This window comes from Asterias amurensis, chromosome 2 (assembly GCF_032118995.1).
Source record: "Asterias amurensis chromosome 2, ASM3211899v1".
NCBI lineage: Eukaryota > Metazoa > Echinodermata > Asteroidea > Forcipulatida > Asteriidae > Asterias > Asterias amurensis.
In genome coordinates this window covers 13,956,634-13,974,801 of record NC_092649.1, presented here as the reverse complement: position 1 = coordinate 13,974,801, position 18,168 = coordinate 13,956,634, and the positions used below count along the sequence as shown (strand labels likewise).

The window sequence follows — 18,168 nt, the reverse complement described above, 5'->3', positions numbered from 1 at the left end:
AAGTTTTTTTTTCAAACCATTTTCCGCCGGCATATGTGTGACACGCTGTGTACAGCGCAATCCAAGTGCGTTAGTTTTGTGGAGGAAATAAAAGCCCAATTCCTTGCCCATGGAAACAGCAATGCAATGAGTATGGGCAGGGAGCCCTCGAAAGGGGCTTTCCAATGGTATATAAAAACTGTTTCACATTAATAAGCACTATTAGGTGAATTGACCTCAATTAAACTTGTGATTGTCCCATTGACATTTCTGTGTACACAAGTTCCATTGGGGTGGCTGTTGATGAGCGTTCGAAACGTCCTTACTAGTCATTTCCAGTTGAAGGAGTGTCGAATCCGCCATTAAACTTTGATATTCGGATGCAGGGAGAAGTTCAGGAGTTATGGTCAAACTCATAAACTCGGAGCAAACTTGTATGCCAACCATTTTCGGCAACCCGCCCCTTGCATTTTCAAACATTGGCCACTGACACAAAACAAATATGAACTTGTAGCCCTCGAGTAGGTCTTCGAATAAAGTTTTTTCTTCTTCAACTTAATAAAATAAAACAGTTTTGGTTAATCCAATACTAAACCTTAAAGGAACATTACAGAATTGGTTTTGCTTGCAAAAATGTTGCTGGCAGTGTAAGCACTTTATGTAATCCACCATATTCATAAACTGACAAACCTGTAAAAGTTTGAGATCGACCGGCCATCTGGGTCGTGAGAGAATAGTGAAAAACCGATTACAAATTTTGCATTGCATTGATGCCAAGACAAAAATGAATAAAACGCGATAAACTCCAAACGTGAAATTAGACTATTTGTTTCTCATCAAATATTAAATTTCAGACACAGATATTTCAAGGGATGTTTTCTACAATCATCATTAGACCGTGTAAGTTTTATGTAAATCTGTGATCGATTTGTGTTTCTTACCAATTCAGTAACGTTCCTTTAAACTTTACATTTAAAATGAGTGTACTCTTCACTATCAATATATCGTCTCACCGACTATTTTATTGTTAACAACATTGTCGCACAAAAGACAACACTATACGTTAATTAACAATGAGTGCCAGGCAAAATTAGTTGATAACAAACAAACAACCGCGCGCACTCACTGCGAAAACATACTACGTTAACCATAATACTGTAAAGTAACATACGTCTATAATAATGTAATCATTTATACAATGCTACAAAAAGGATCTCTTTACATAGTGACTGGGATGTGGGATGATATGTTTCCTAAGTGTTGTTTGACAATGTAACATGTCAATGAATTCATGGCTGAATGAGCTCAATTAATGGTCATTGTTTCTTTGGATGTGTTGAAGTGATGAAAAGAGGACAAAATTACATGTATGTAAACATCCCTTTACCAACATTTCTGTGCTATTTTGCCTGATTAAAAATGTTCTTAGTTTATATTATACCCTTCCCTGAAAGGACCAGTGTTTTCCCCAACGATCAATACTTGGTAGAAGGATTTGTCCCACTGAAGGATTTGAAAGGCATGATGATTCCTCACCGTAATTAGTATAACAATTCATAAGTTTCGTAAACGTCTCTACAGACAACTACATTAAAAAAAACACCTGTATAGTCCTTATACATATGACATTCAAACAACACTTCATAATTGAGATTGGAATAATGTCAGTTCTTTTTACTATTGTTCTCCTTTCTGATGTACCAATATTACCAATCTCTCTATGACTAAAAAAAATGTTAAAGAAATTCATCTATTTACAATGGCAAGCGATAACAACCACAGTATATTGTTATCATTCAACCAGCACAGGATACTTTTGTTTGTATTGACTAACACATAATTCGTACTCTTTAATTTTTTTTTTAAATTCATTATGAAGTTATTTTTTAATAATCAATTATAGACAAGTGTTTTATAGGCAATGTGACCTATGTTAACATTCAAACCGCCCTCTGTTGAAAACCCCCACACTTTATACGTCATGTTTCGCCGGTAAGATTGCAAACACTTTCTAGCTGGCTACGAAAATTTGGCCCGGGCGGTATGCGCGCGAATCATGTTGTGGTTTTCGTGTGACGTCAGAGGTCACATCGTCTATAGGCGAGTATTTAAAGTAGCCTCTATAAGCTGACAAAATATTCACAGTGTTCATGTTTTTTTATGATCAAACACATTGAATGAAATGATAAATCTGTGAAAATTCGGGCTTATTAATCCGCTGTGGAGTCTCATGAAAAATAGTAAAAACTCATTCATATTTTTGGCGTATAAACATTTTCGGCTTGTAAACACTTGGTCCTTAACTTTGGTTGCAACAATACAAATCAGCTGTTGATCTGTTAATTGAGAAGAAAACATATCACAGAAGAACAACATTTCAACGATGGAATATAAACGCTGATGTTTTTTTTTAACCAAGCCTACACTGGCCTATAAACCTTTAATCTTTTATCGTTTTCTTTCAAGCCGATTTGATGCCAGAATACCAACATGACTTGGCTGTGTCTTCCCGGATGTCCCGCATGACCTCTAGGGTGACCTCCTGTCGTTTCTCACCGCCGATGCGGATGGCACCTCTGACATATTCACTGTCTTTGGTGAGGCGGATTTCTTTGCCAACGAGTGAACCTAATTTAGGAAGATAGTTTGCAAGAACTTAACTTCAATCACCACTATAAACGATTTAGCTTGATACACATACATGTACATGGTATAACAATGGATGTTGAAAGCATTGAAGTTATACATTGAGGAATGTTGCATATTATAGGTGACCAAGTTGACAGAAATACCGCACGAGTTTGCCTATCGAATGAAAAGCATCACTTTATACAGCTTTGATTTAAGAAAAAGTAATGTTGATTATATTTTCAGCTGGTGTAATTTCCAATTATCAGTTAAAAGAACAGTTTAGTAAAAATTGCATAACTTTACTCTAATTTTGATGATTGTATGTTTTACTCGTACTAAATTCTGTTCTGCTCTCTTCTTTGACACCGTAATATGATAACATTGACTTACCAATCAAACCTCCTACAGAGTCAGAAAACCCTTCACCACTGTCCGTGCTGAATCCCAAATAATCGGCTTTATCCTCTTGGTGGCGCCCTACATGCTTTGTCACAACGAGGCTGATGTCTTCACTTGGCTGGAGGGTCAGACGGGCACCATCTTGAGACACCGATAGAACCAACCCGCCATCTAACTGAATCTGGTTGCCAACCCAAGGGACTGAGAATGTGCCATCTGCAGACGATATTTGTTCTGTGGAGACAACGATGTGTTGCCTGCCAACATTCACAAAGAGTCGTTCGATAATTAGCGGGGCGGGGCCATTCCCTGAGTGACTGTTCAACGCACTTGCTACTTGAGCCCTGATTTCCAAATCTGAAACATGAAGAAGAATTCAAGTAAGCTAAGGACTTTTACCAGAATAGGAAACATCAACCGAAAGCTGTATACATATTTTGCTCAGCCAATTTTATCCTTATCAACACCTTGACAAGAAAATACATTTATTTAAAATTCCAACGAATCTCAAGTAAAGATGGCCAAGTTGCAAACACTGTGTGGAACGAAAACATGCAATTTTGTACACTAATGAATAACACTAACTCACCGTTAAGAGGATCTATCAGCAGAATCAGATTATCTCCAGGCACCGCGATGACATCAAAGCACATTGTGACGTTGGTCTGTCCATCACGCACCAAGAAATTAGCATTCTCGTACACTATGGTGTGGAGAAAACGGGTGAAAAGATTGGGAGACATAGAAGAACTCTCTGTAATTTGAGGACTGCATGAGAAATGAGATCACCTTTCAAAAAGGTAATATTTGTAATAATAAACTTGATTTGTTTGCCTCACAGGATGACCTCCATAAAGTTGTTCGTGATGTGCTGCTTGATGAGTTAAATTGTTTATGTTCTAAACCTTTATCTGTTACCGATATATCAGCCAATTCTGTACACCGCAGTCCCGATTACTTTCATCTGGTTCATGTATACCTTTTCTGCATGCATTCATCTCATTGCTTGCATTCTACCCGACTGCTTCAGAAGTAAACTATGTTTGTATTGTATTGTATTTTATGCAAACTCTCGAGAGATGGACCCAAGCTACTGTTGGCAAAAGTTTTGCAATTTACCCAGTTTCGTTTACAAATTTCAGTAAATAAATAGCTTTAAAGAAGGAAAAAAATCCTTGTATTGACACGAGTCATTGCTTTAGACGAACATAATATTGTTTAATTTGGTTGGACAAAGACGGTTTATTGGTCGTCTTCTGTCTATTAGAAAAAGTCCCCGGTGATTGTCACCAAATCCGGTAAAATAATTGAGGGCGCTGTCATTTCTACCCAATACGGAGGACAGAATATCCGGGGTGGGTGGAGGGGGGGGGGGGGGGAGGGGGGCACCACAGAATGTCCTGCTAGCTGCTACCTAGCCTATACACCATATTATCATACTCACCTCTTGTCGAAGCTTGGAGCGTGGTGCGTGTTGTTGTTGCAGACGTTAGTGGAATCGTTGTATGCGTAGTTGGGATCGTTGTATGCGTTTTTGGAACCGTTGTATGCGTAGTTGGAACCGTTGTAGTCGTTGTACGCGTCTTCGTTGAAGGCATGAAGAAACTGTGTGTAGCTGTGAAGAAAAAAAACCCAATACATTATACCCTGTCTAAATTTCATTTATTTTCTTCTTTCTATAATGAGTTTCAAAAGCAGATAACACTGATACAAACGCCACGGTCAGTATACAAATGTTTATATACGTAGAAAAGCACTTTGAAATGTTGCGCCCCTGGTGGATTACAAAACCTAAACTCTTCTCTCCCGAGTTAGTATTTCACAGTTCACTATTCCCTGGTAAAAAAAAGTACATTCAAGTTTATTAGGTCGCAGAGATCGTTCAATTTTACAAACCAACAAGAAGCCATAAAGGCTTGTTTTGAAATGCTTGACAAAATAATACAAAACGAAAGACATGACAGCAAAAAAAAAAACCTCTCGAATGATAGCGAATGGTGGGAAAGTAAGAAAGACAAAACAAAAGGATTCAGAACAAAAGAGACAAGCAACAAACTTACAATTGAACTAAAAGAGGATGTAAACAATAAGATGATAATGAAACAGCAATAAAAAAACGAGAAAGGAGTTTTGAAGATGACGAACGGAACAGTATCAAAGGAACTTTTATTCATAAAATCAAGAAGAAATTCAAGTTACTTACGCAGTGGTCTAAACGTAGGCAACACAGTACGGTAGCGTCGCGGTGTCGAAACAGTGAATCCCACACTAATTGGGCCGTGATTATATTGCTTTCTGTAGGGCGGACCGATTGGGCCTAATAATGCAAACAAATTGAGGAAGACCAATGATGAAAACAAGATCAACAAATTAACAAGTCTCTCACCGTGCTTATCAGTCAAAGACGTCTTGCGAACAAGAAATGTTTTTTTTTTTGTGTTGAAATTTGGAACTTGAGGAAACATTTTCCATCTGTTTATCAATTTTCTTTTCCATTTAAAATTGAAACGTGATGGTCGTTCGTTTTTTAAGTAATATTTCACTTCAAACTTTAATAGCATTCACAAATCGTGTATTGCTTTTACCTGGCATCGTTTGCTTTAACTTTTACTTCCAGTTAAAGATTTCTGTGTAATGTTTAGTACTTACATATGAACTTTAACACTTTTATGGCCAATCTTTTTTGATGACAGTTTTGCTTCCACTTTTGCCTTTCACTGGACGGTCTTTGCTTGTTATAAGAGTTATTGTATTGTGCGAAGAATAAATAAAATAAATAAAATTCCTTGTAGTGCGCAGTAGAGTATATTTATATAGGTAACTGCGCAATATAAATGTCCGTTTTATTATTATTATTATCATTGTAAAATAAATAAACTCGCCGGGTTGCATCAAATATCTCCCCCGTAATGATACTGGTTGTATGCTTGCTAATCGATGGTGTGAATTTTCGTCCTGAATTCTAATTGGCCCTGACCCGAAACAAAAACGTTAAGAAAATCCATCAACAAATAAAATAGTATATCATTACTGAGAATAAATATATTATGAGAAATCATTTTAAAAGGTTAATATCAAACAGTGCCAACATTGAGAACGATCTAAGACAACCAGAAGTAATTCATTCCTGGAATTTAGGCCGTTTTCGGATTAGCGGCTACAGCCACGGCTACGGCTAGGTCTCCGCGTCATCATAAGTTGAAGTGTGGTTCGTACTTAGCAACACCTTTAGCAACAGCCAATAGCCGTACCCGTATGGCCTCGCTTCGATACTTACCTCCATCAATCACAGGTTCTTCGTCTGGTTTCACCACCACCAATGACGTCAGAGGCGTCACAAAGTGATACTTTAGGGACAGTTCAAGCGCCCTCTCCGTCAGGTTTGCCTTCTCGGCGTCGCCGTCGGCTGCACTGCGCTTGCGTAGAAGTTCCTTGATGGTCAAGAATGCCCACAATCTCTGCGCAAAGTCGTCAACAGATCGTGGACTCAACATACCCTCCGTCTCATTCTGCGCGAGAAAAATTATTCATTCTAAATTAATTGATTTACAACCGGGAATTCTATTGCGCCTTTCCAACTATAGTTATCATGGCGCTCAGCAATAAGATGCCATGAAAAACAAATGCATTTGAAGGCGGTGGACACTATCGGTCAAAATAATTATCATCATAAAACCTTTCTTGATTACGAGTAATGGGGAGAGGTTGATAGTTTAAAACATTGTGAGAAACAGCTCCCTCTGAAGTGACGTAGTATTCGAGAAAGAAGTAATTTTCCACGAATTTTAGTTCGAGACCTCAGATTTAGAATTTGAGGTATCGAAATCAATTATCAGAAAGCACACAATTTTGTGAGACAAGGGTGTTGTTTTTTTCATCACTTCGACGACCGATTGAGCTCAAATTTCCACAGGTTTGTTATTTTATGCATATGTTGAGATACACCAACTGTGAAGACTAGTCTTTGACTATTACCAATAGTGTCCACTGTCTTTAAAGATCAACTAGAAACATGTGACGAAACAGTGTCCAGTGACCTGATGTGATTAATGGCCATTTTAATAATAGGCCTAGATTGATTTCAATGTACAACAAGAAAAATGCGGGAGTGTTCTGGGTAACTTTTTGATTTTCCGGGTCACACTTACCTACACAAGGGTCAGCCCCACTAGGACATAAGATACGGCCTAGCCCCTGTTTTTATCCATGTAAACTTATTTTATCTGATCCCATGACCCGAATCAAGACACTGGTTTAGCAAGCAGTGTATAATTGTTAGGCGAGATGTATTATAATTTTGTGAGTAAACTTATTACACCTACCTTGACTTCAGTTTCGGTTTCAAGTATAATTTCATCTTCCCAGGATGTAGCAAGGACTGTGCAGATAATCCTCACCGGTTCTGGCGAAACTTCACCATCGGTTTCATCGAGCAGAGTAGTTAACTTGCCTGCCACAACCAACTCAGTGCCGTCAAAGTACACAGGGAACTCGCTCTGGGAAATGCTGTTGACCTGGATAGCGTTGTTGGTGTTCTCGTACTTGATGACAACATTAGTCAACAAAGGGGTGGCTACCTCGTCGAAGAACCCCACCAGCTGCAGCCCTGCGTCGGCATCCTCGTAGATCTTCCTGGCGAGACCGCGATTCTGAAGGGAGAGCTTTTCCAGGAAGGAGAAATCCACATTGTTGCCGAAACCGAGGCAGAACAGGGAAAATCTCCCTTCCATTCTCGATTTGATGTCTGAAACGATGCCGTCAGTGTTTGTGATTCGACCGGAGGTTGGCTGCCCGTCAGTCAACATGATGATGAGTGGGAACGCACCGTCAGACCCGAGCTCGTTACGTTTGAAGTCTTCCAACATATCAATACCTGCTACGATCCCTCCATGTAAGTCAGTTCCTGTATAGAATAAACAACACAATAATTCACATTCAAATTTACAACAACAAACTAGTCTGATACCAATTAATATTGGACAGACGACACTGTAGTCAATGAAACGTCTGGCATTTTCACATTATTATTGTGGTATTGAATTTACAAACCTGACTTGTTGGTAGGTACTTATTCACCAATAACACAAACAGGCAGAGGGTTATGGATTAAAAAAAAGAACTTAAGCGTTCTTCAAAGTGCATAAAGAACGACCAGTACTATTTTGTACTAAAGGAATCTTGCTTTTGATAAAATAATGTGTACGAATATAACTGAGCCTAAACTGTAAAATTAAGCGCAAAATCAATCCCAAGCTTGAACACTTTCAGTTTTCTGTGTACACCCTTACCACGTCATTCCAAATGTTACACCACAATACAAAGCTTAATGCAGCGTTGGGATGTTTTTTGCACAGTAAGGTGATCTCTACTAAGCCCGTTCACACTAATATATTGCCCGGGGAAACCCTGCCGAATAATGGCCAGGCCTTTCACTCTACTAAACCCCTCCCAGTGGGCATACCCTGGAGAACATTCTACCCGGCTGCTCTGGAGTAGGGGCAACCCCCCTGGATGAGGGACATTTGCTGGTACAGTGTGAAAGTACGCACGGGTAACTGCGGGGGTAAAACAACCCCCTGGGCCTCATAAAGGGTTGTGTTCCACGCAGAAAAGTGATGCAGTGTGAAAAGGGGCCAGTTACAGTCCACGTATTTGACTGATAAAGAAAAATCGACTAACTTCCGTTTGCTCTCAGTTGACTTATCCTTCCCTTGGCTAACTCGATGTTATCTTTATTCGCTGACATCATGGTCTCACGCCAAACTGTGGTCTGAGACGCAAACGTTATCAATCCGAAGTTGTCTTGCTCGCGCAATTCCGTCAGGATTTTCCCCATTGCTTCTTTCGTTTGCCGTATCTTGGTACCACTCATTGATCCGCTGGTGTCGAGAACGAAGACCACATTCTTACTAACTGGTCGTAATCCAGCAGGGGAGAAGTGGTGCACGAAATAGCCGTTGACAATCTGTTTAAAAATAGCACAGTAAAACAAAACAAACTGTTACATAAAGTTCAGTATTAACTTTTGTTAGATAGGGCCTAACTCTACAAAATAATTTAAGTTCTTTTGTTGTTGTTGTTGTTTGTGCTGAACGTAACTGCGACTTTCAGATTAGCACAGGTTGAGTTGACCTAAGGAACAAAATTTCACAAAGATAATAACTATGATTTGATTATTTTTTATTTCAATAATTTCAGAAACAAACCTCAATTTTGCCAGCATTTTCTCCATGAATGACGTCATATCTCACTATAAATTTACCCAGCACGCCATCAGATGCGAGCAGCTCTTGCTCCTCAGTGGTTGGGTGAAACTGCACGTGGACACGGTCACGTTGGAGTTGTTTCATCTCTGCCCATTGAGGGCGCACTACAACCTTCTCATAGTCCGTCGAGCTGGGCCGCTCCAAAAAGAAATCCATTTTACCGCCGTCGATGCCCTGAGGTTCTTCGATGTAAACGTTGACAATGAGATGCTTTACAAGCTGAAACCAATAATAACAAGATTATTACCATGGAGTTTGATGATGCCTACTCGGTCCTAGCTCGCCTTGTTTGGAGCCCAGGGAACGGCCCTAACTTGGTGCAAGGATAGCCTCCCATCCCGCGGAGCACGGCAAAGTACGAAGTTAGAGGTACGTTAATATGAGCACAAAACAAGAGTGTTGCCTTTTGTTCTTTGATTTTTACACACTGCATACTTAACCTAACATTATTGAATGTACAGTGTAACTGTATAATTACAACTGTGTCATGATGGTGAAATACAAGTAGCCTAGTTGAAGTCGCCAATTCGCATACTTTACTTTCAGTTATTGTCAAAGACCAGTATTCTCGCTTGATGTATCCCAACGCCTGCATAAGATAACAGACCTGTGTAACTTTGCGCCCAATCAGTCAACAAAGTTGCAAGAAGAAAGGGACAGCAAGAAGGTGTTTGTGCATAGAATGCTACCAGGATGTTGAAAAATAATTTCTATACACAGTCGGCCTTGGAATATATATGGTATCTTGAGATCTTACCTGGCGAGGTGAAATAGAAATGACGTTTTCGAAATAGCCATTGTGGCGCTTCAGCAGCTCCTCGTAGGTCAGATTGAATGAAAGGGCGCCCTCAGCGGCAACGTTGATGGACACCGTAAAGTCATTCTTCTTTTCCGACCTGTACCAAATTAGCCAAATAATATTTCAGACAATTAGTGACGGGTACAATTTAGTGCCTACCCTAGATGAAAGGTAATACAATATGTATATGCCCTCTATGCGGCGCCTTCTGGGAAAAAAGGACAAAATAAAATAAAAAAAGGAAACAAGATAAAGGTGCTCCAAAGGGAACGTCTAAAGACCGGGATGTTCTACAAGAAATTTTGTGTACAAAGTGTGAGGGGAAATCTTCAGTACAGGCACCAAATATGTCTCCACAGGGATGCATAATTTGAGAATAAGTGAGGAGGTATACACATTTATACCGGGGACCTATAACAACAGAGGACAATAGGGTCCACGGTTCGGGAAAGGTCCACAGTTGGAAAACGTGTCAAAACCAATGGGAGCCTTTGCAACAAAGTTAGAGTTTAAACACAAGAGGGACGAAGAGGTCCATGTGATTGCAGGCGTATACAATATTGTGTGTGTTTCTATAAAGTGTATGACCAAGCTCTGTGGCAGACAGCTGAAATGTAGTAAGTTTAATGGAAATAATTCGCTATTTGTACTCACGTCTGTGACACATGTCCAGTTGTCTGTCCCTGTTGCTTGGCTTGCTCGTAAGCCGCCTTCGCCTTCTCTTTCTCATCGACCCTGGAACGGTACACTTTCCCCTCTGTCTCACTGTTGGAGGAAAGTGGAAGATTGTTAATAATTTGGCCCATATTATATCCAATATCTCTTTGAATAAACACAAAAACACATGCACATTTTATATAATACATTTCATCTTCTTGAATGTCCCTTTAAGTACTGAAGTTAGTGTCTTGAACTCACATCAGAAATCCCGAGATGAACGCCTCTTTAGGGAGCTCGATGTAAAAGTTGACCTCTTGACCCTGACTCGCTGGGTTGGTCACGTGACATGTCACAACTGTCTTGGCGAAGCGGGCTGTTATGGTTGACGTCACGCGCAGACCCCTCAATCTCAGAGCAGTGTCGGTGTCGGTTGAGCTTTTACCATCATTGCCTTTGCCAGCAGTTTCAACCTGATCGGAAAATACAACGTCAACACTTTTCTTGGAAAGGGCGAATTTTAAACAGTTCGTTTTAGTTGTTTCGTTTTAGTTGTTTGTAGTCATTTCTTAAGGTTTCAATTAGGTAACAACTGGTCTGGCCAAATTAATTATATTTTGTTGGTGGGCTAAAGATTCGAAATCTACTCTAATATTTCTTAAAGACAGAGTATTAAAGATTTGGAATCGACTCGAGTGTTTTAATCCCATGTAAAAATAGATGCATGAAGAATAAATCACTTTTTATTATGAATGCACAATCTAAGAAACGTTATTGTCATCAGTTTGTATGCCTTACAATATGCCTTACAATATGAACATCAAAATTATGTTTTCACATAATGAAATAACTTTCGAATTTTTTTTAAATATTTATTTTTTAAAAAGGCTCTTCTTTAAAGTCACACACGTTTGGTAGTTGCCAATTACCAGCATTCTCACTATGTATATCCACACAATACTCTAACAAGCCTGAGAAAAGTGGGGGATCAATTGGTTATCGAAGTTTCAAGAAAATGACCGTCAAAAGAAGAACACCTCGTTGTAAAAATTTAAGCGTACTGCTATAGTTAAAAATAAAAGACTTCCGCATTTTAGTGACAAATTGCCTCTTTCTAAAAAAAAAAAACTACGTGACTTCAGAGGGAGCCGTTCCTCACAAAATGTTAATTATACTATCAACGGCTATATACAGCCGGTTAGTTATTTTTCTAACAACTATTTTGAATAATATTATACAAAACTGCCAAGTGCCTCATCACGGACAGGTCTCACCATAGAGGTATAAAAAGAACCCACCTTGTCCCCCTTGGGTGTTGGCCTCGTCCTGGTACCCATTGTGGTGTGCCTCTTGGTACCCAATGTGGTCCCCACCGTGCCCAGTGTGGTTGGGCTCATCGTAGGAATCAAACTGGGAGGCCTCCTCGTATCTCTTCTTTCACGCTATAACAATTTCAAAGAATACAAAATGCTGAAGAGTTAAAATGCAATTTTTATCTGCCATATATGCCCTTTTCGAAACCACGGCTTCGGCTTGTGGATTCGGCTCCAAGCTCTATGTTCGCGTCGGGAGCCCTGAAAAAGGCCTGAATGTCTAAGCAAAACAAGCGCAATTTTCAAAACGACCGCTGGGCCAGGCTAGCCAGAGCCGAATCCAAAGCCGAATCCAAAGCCGAAGTCGTTTTTACTTAATGTTTATACACTATCTGAGACAAGCTTTAAATGTAAATGTTTTGCGTAAAAAAATACACCTAAAACTATAAACATTTAAAACTATAGTAATGAACATATGATGTGGATTTAATCTCTAAGCATTAAAGGCAGTGGACACTATTGGTAATTGTCAAAGACTAGCCTTCACAGTTGGTGTGTCTCAACATATGCATAAAATAACAAACCTGTGAAAATTTGAGCTCAATCGGTCATCGAACTTGCGAGATAATAATGAAAGTTCTAAATTTGAGGTCTCGAAATCAAATTAGTGGAAAATTACTTCTTTCTCGAAAACTATGGCACTTCAGAGGGAGCCATTTCTCACAATGTTTTATATTATAACACCCCTTACCAATATTCTGCCTGCTCATTGGTTTAGAGCGCGTCACATGACATGTCTTAGTTTTGCTAGACGACGGCCGTGTCATAGTGCGTCGGTTTGCCATGCGCTAGTCCGACAGACTAGCCCATGGCGCCGTGCGCTAGTCCGACAGACTAGCACATGGCGTGCAGCACCCAGACGTCCCTTTACCCACACGAACCCAATCATTGTACATATATATACATGCAACGCGCGTATATAGAGATCAGTGGTACGACGAACGTTACGAATATGAGGATGATAAATAGTCTGTAACCATTTCAGATTACATGACTTGTTGCAGCACAGTAAAGGTTTGTGTAAATTTGCATTCGTGTCGTCCGTGAATTCTTTAAAGATGACTGCGGAAAACCCCCGCTTCGCTCTCCTTACGGAGGAAGAGTTGAAAGAGATGATTGAATCGGCAGATTCGCCCAGTACAAAGAGAAGTTTGAAGTACACTGTTAACATTCTGTCAGAGTACTGCAACGTTAAAAACACCACTTTATCGGAGGTGGACAGGATGAACCCAGCAGAACTGGATACTTTCCTACGAAGGTTTTACATGGAGGTGCGGCAAGTAAATGGCGATATCTATTGTAAGAAGAGCTTACAAACAATTAGATATGGTATACAGAGACATTTCAAGGACCGTGAAACCAACTCAATGGATATTGTGATTGATAAAGCATTTGAAAGGTCAAACCAGTCGTTTAAGGCGACTCTCGTTAATCTGAAAAAACTTGGGAAAGGCTGCGTGCAACACAAGAACCCTATCACCCCAGAGGACATGGATAAAATTAATGCATCTCCACGCACAGACATTAACACACCAGCTGGTTTGCAGAATAAAGTATTTATCGATGTCATGATGTATCATTGTAACCGTGGTCGAGAGAACATTCGAGACCTAAAAAAATCTGATTTTGAAGAGCACACAGACTCCAAGGGGCTCAGCTTCATCACGAAACGGGATCAACTGACAAAAAACAGTAGGGAGAACGATGATAACAAAAGCCAGGCCGGTGTAATGTATGAGATTCCAGGAAACCCACGTTGCCCTGTCCGGACATTTAGACTGTACAAGCAGAAACTGCACCCGAACTGTGATTTCCTTTGGCAGAGACCGAGGGACAATGCTTCAACAGGCATCTCCGATGAGGTATGGTATTGCAATATTCCAGTAGGCAAAAACACCCTTTGCAATAAACTGAAAGTTATTTCAATAGAAGCGAAATGCAGCCGAGTGTACACAAACCATTGCTTCCGTGCCACAAGCGTTACCATTCTGGATAATGCCGGGTTTGAAGCCAGAGACATAATGACAGTATCGGGTCACCACTCAGAGTCAAGTATCAAGAATTATAGCCGAACCAGTGAAAGCAAAAAACGTAAGATGAGTTCTGTTTTGTCGGCAGCCATGAACATGGAAGAGTCTGTAGCCAGGCCCTCTTCATCGCATTCCGCTCCATCAACAATCACACAAAGTCCAACACATCAACCACATCAACAACGTCTGTCTCAGTTTCTAACATCATCACAGGAGGAATCCATACTAAGCGCAGGTGTACTGCAAGACATCATGAATGTGCCAACAGCTTCACCCAACAGCACAACATCAACTGAAGCTACTACTAGTACAACTACTAGTACACAGAATCTGAACATTAATGACTCAAACCGCTCTTTTCGCTTCCATGGATGTATTGTTAATTTTAATTTTATGCAACAATAAGAACAGTTATTAAATAGTTGTATGTGTTAAGAATTAAAGTTAAAAATAAAACATGTTCAAAAGTGCAACAATAAGAACAGTTATTAAATAATTTTATGTGACGAGAATTAAAGTTAAAAATAAAACATGTTCAAAAGTGCAACAATAAGAACAGTTATTAAATAATTTTATGTGACAAGAAATAAAGTTAAAAATAAAACATGTTCAAAAGTGCAACAATAATAACAGTTATTAAATAATTTTATGTGACAAGAATTAAAGTTAAAAATAAAACGTGTTCAAAAGTGTTGAAGTTAAGAAAAATCGTATGTTGGTTTGATTTATTGTAGCATTCAGGTCTGTGACTTAATTGTACTTAAAAAATGTTTGGGGTGTTATAAAACAAATATTGACTGCTTTTACTCGTGCAATGGTTAAAACTATGACTCCCTCGGTGATCCCCGGAGCGTTCTATTTTCCCTCGGCTTCGCCTCGGGAAAATAGAACGCTCCGGGGATCACCTCGGGAGTCATAGTTTTAACCATAGCACTCGAAGCAGTCAATATTTGTATACCATCACCCTCTTCCCATTACTCGTCACCAAGAAAGGTTTTACGCTAATAATTATTATGAGTACTTACCAAAAGTGTCCACTGCCTTTAAGACACTCATGGAACAACAGAAGAGCTATTTTTCAGTGCAGAGGTATATTGAATAAAGCACCCCACGTGACCAGTCATGCTTAACTATAGTTTTAACTGGCAGACCGTGTTCCGTCATGATATTACACAAAAACACACAGTCCTTTCATGTGAATCATATTCTACTTTAACAATATCTTTCCAACCAAAAACAAGAAAAAACCCCGCTTTTTATAGCCCAGAGCGTACAATCTGCACGCAATTTGCCCCCTAACATTCACATTTTCCACCCGACAGATTCAAGTTGTTTACACACACAAGCTCCACATGGAGTAGGCTCACGTTCCGGTTCAGAATGAGCTTCTTTCAACAAACATACTCAACATTTGTCCCTCTATGTTTTGGTTAACAGTTCGAAAGTATTTACCGGGACAAACTCCTCCAATTCCTTCATGACCGCCAGGAACGACGGGCTGCCGAGGGCTGCAGGGGCTGCTGAGGACCCGGTGATACTGTAGAGCAACCCGGTGGCAATCACTCCCGTAAACAACGCCAGCATGGACGCCATGTTTCGTCTTGACCGGCAACTGGTGACAATAATAACAAAGGTTCCCGATGACAGAAATCAATGGCTGTGGATTCTCAGGTTTACAAGAAATATTTGAGATGGACATCAGTGAAATTACTCAAGGTATGCACAGCTTTTGATATGACTTATCGCACTTCGTATCTATACACAGACATGCAGTTTTCTAATTGCAAACAAAAAAGAGAGTTGACCGAACACACTTCTGTACAGTGTCTTTTAGTTTCCCATTGCACTATTTTGAAAAGAAAAAGAGGAAATCAGCTGATCAGCTCAAAACTTGCATGCCTGTTTATATTCCTGTAGTAAGACTTGCAATTACAAGGTTTTGGGTTCGAATCCCTAAGCTAACATTTTTAACAACGATAAGAATAAGTATTATAATATTGTCCAGTTAATGAACCGCACTTTTCTTGCTTTGTGCAATTAGAAAGATTGGTTGTTTGTGATTGGTGTTTATAATATTCCCAATTTCTTTTTCAATCGAGTGTTGCAGTATCCCCCATGTAAACGTGCACAAACAATAATTCATTAAAACATGAACGAGTTGCGATTAAATGCTAACAGTTTTATAGACAAAACGATAATCAGTTAAAACATTTCTGCATCACGCACGAAAAGAACCAGCGGTCGATTTCACAAAGAGTTAGGACTCGTCTTATCTCGAGTTAGGACGAGTAACCCGTCTTAACTTAGGATCAATAGTAAGGTTTGCATGCTACAGTGCAGGGTTGGGACTCGTCCTAAAGTCCTTAGATTAGTCTTAAGTTAGGAAGAGTTTTGTGAAATCGACGGCAGTGCGAGCGGCGAAGCAGCTGGTCTTTTTTCGTGTGTGACATCTTGGGTGCCGTCGCCGCGTGCCATGTTCTTTTTGCCTGGACCTGGTTGCCCGTAAATTGCCTCGTTTGACATGGCCCTAACCAAAGAAAACAACAGCATACAATTACAACACAGTTCAATTATCAATCCATTGCAACTTACCTTGCCAATGTCGATGAGATAGGAGGTAGGTGCACGAATTATTTGAGCAGGTGTACTAGATTACTAGATAATACAATCTTAATACAGAACTGTCAGACAGCGAAACCAGACCCTTATATTATAGCTCCTTCACTGTGTCTCGCAGGTGACCAAAGTGACTTACCACAGAAATATAGTTTCCTTTTTATAACCCCTTCTATCTTCCCAATACAGCGTTTTCTTTTCCAAGTTACGACAAGTGTCTGTTATTTCGATTGTTCACGAAGAAAAAAATAACAACCAACAAATAAAATAACAACTCACTATATCATCGGATTTTCCTAGAAACATCCCCATCAAGCGACCGTTCCTCGGTGGTGCCACTCTGTTGTGCTACCCATTTGTCAGTGAGTCAAAGTCTTCCCCCAGAGACTTAATTCAAGTCGCTTTTAGCATCCGATACACTCTTCTTGTCGTGCTTGGTCAGTGCACGGTGTACTATTGGTGCCTTGAAAAAAGACCACTCCGTACACTTGATAATCCTCAACGCCTGGTACATCGGTTTAAACAGCAGCTGCTCGGTAAATTAGTGACCTACACACCCCTTTCCTGTTAACAGGCATCTGCATTAGACCAATGCAAAGACTCAGGTTTTCCTCCCTTGTTTAAAGTCACCTGGAAGTGGTATTTTTTCAAAATAAAGCTTTTGTCACTTATATATGTGTTTTGATGAGTGGAATGTGATTAAACAGTTAACTAAGGTTTAACAAAATCAGTTCTTATGTTATTTACAAATTTAAGAGTAGACCCCGACCCGAGAGGGCGCTGTTCGTGACGTCAATCGAGGCAGACTTTGCCTGTAATGCGTAGAGTAAACCCAATTGCAAAGTACATTTACGGACCAAGTCGTGAGGTTTTTTTTTCTTTTTTTTCCGGCAATGCCGACCAGGTGTATTGCTGCTGAATGCAGAAAAACACTTTTTGAAATGTACCAACTCACGACTTGGACATCGTGTTTTTTTTTGTTTTTTTTTGTGGGGGGGGGGGGGGGGGACTGACCTAAAGTTTGTGTTTCTTATTGACAACTCTGTATACAAAAATCTCGTTGGGGAGGTTGTTGAGGAGCGTTCGAAGCGTTCCACTTTCTTGTCATTTCCAATATAGATGCTCAAACCCACTTAAACACTAATATTCGGATGCCGCGGGATTTACAAGGAAGAGTCAGGTGTATGCTGTGCTATCTAGCATGCTTAGTTCCAGAGTTATTGGAAAGTTCGGCACAAAATTGTTGTTTGCAACCATTTTCCGTCGGCATTTTAGTTATGCCACGCGCTGTGGTGGTTGTAGGCAAACTTCATGTCCGCTGGCCCGCCGCCTACGAAATCTTCACTGAATAAACATTGTACGAGAAAAAGGCATTGGAAACGTACTTGCCGAAAGGTAAACATGATCTGGGTTTTTTT

At 39.9% G+C, this 18,168-nt stretch overlaps 1 protein-coding gene across 3 annotated transcripts; it reads right to left on the bottom strand.

Moving 5' to 3' along the window:
- Window positions 1-981: 981 nt before the first annotated feature.
- Window positions 982-17,132, bottom strand: LOC139954110 (inter-alpha-trypsin inhibitor heavy chain H3-like). 3 transcript variants are annotated; one of them, XM_071953771.1, is made up of 16 exons: window positions 17,030-17,132; window positions 15,587-15,746; window positions 12,030-12,173; window positions 10,993-11,204; window positions 10,729-10,839; window positions 10,033-10,171; window positions 9,216-9,494; window positions 8,689-8,974; window positions 7,332-7,912; window positions 6,287-6,518; window positions 5,892-5,981; window positions 5,213-5,326; window positions 4,454-4,624; window positions 3,599-3,712; window positions 3,001-3,366; window positions 982-2,607 (listed from the first exon to the last, which is right to left on the bottom strand). In XM_071953771.1, the coding sequence occupies exons 1-16, from the start codon at window positions 17,035-17,037 to the stop codon at window positions 2,441-2,443; spliced, it is 3,174 nt and encodes a 1,057-aa protein (XP_071809872.1). In that variant the 5' UTR covers window positions 17,038-17,132; the 3' UTR covers window positions 982-2,440. The 3 variants fall into 3 exon arrangements, with proteins under 3 accessions (XP_071809872.1, XP_071809873.1, XP_071809874.1); XM_071953772.1 differs by lacking the exon at window positions 17,030-17,132 and adding an exon at window positions 16,727-16,883; XM_071953773.1 differs by lacking the exon at window positions 5,892-5,981.
- Window positions 17,133-18,168: the final 1,036 nt, after the last annotated feature.

Bases quoted from the DNA above. Each gene is read 5' to 3' on its own strand.
- LOC139954110 (XM_071953771.1), bottom strand. The intron at 12,174-15,586 runs GTAAATACTTTC...AAATTGTTATAG, and splicing joins AATTGGAGGAGTTTGTCCCG to CGTGAAAGAAGAGATACGAG. The intron at 7,913-8,688 runs GTTAGTCGATTT...TATTCTATACAG, and splicing joins TCAACTGAGAGCAAACGGAA to GAACTGACTTACATGGAGGG.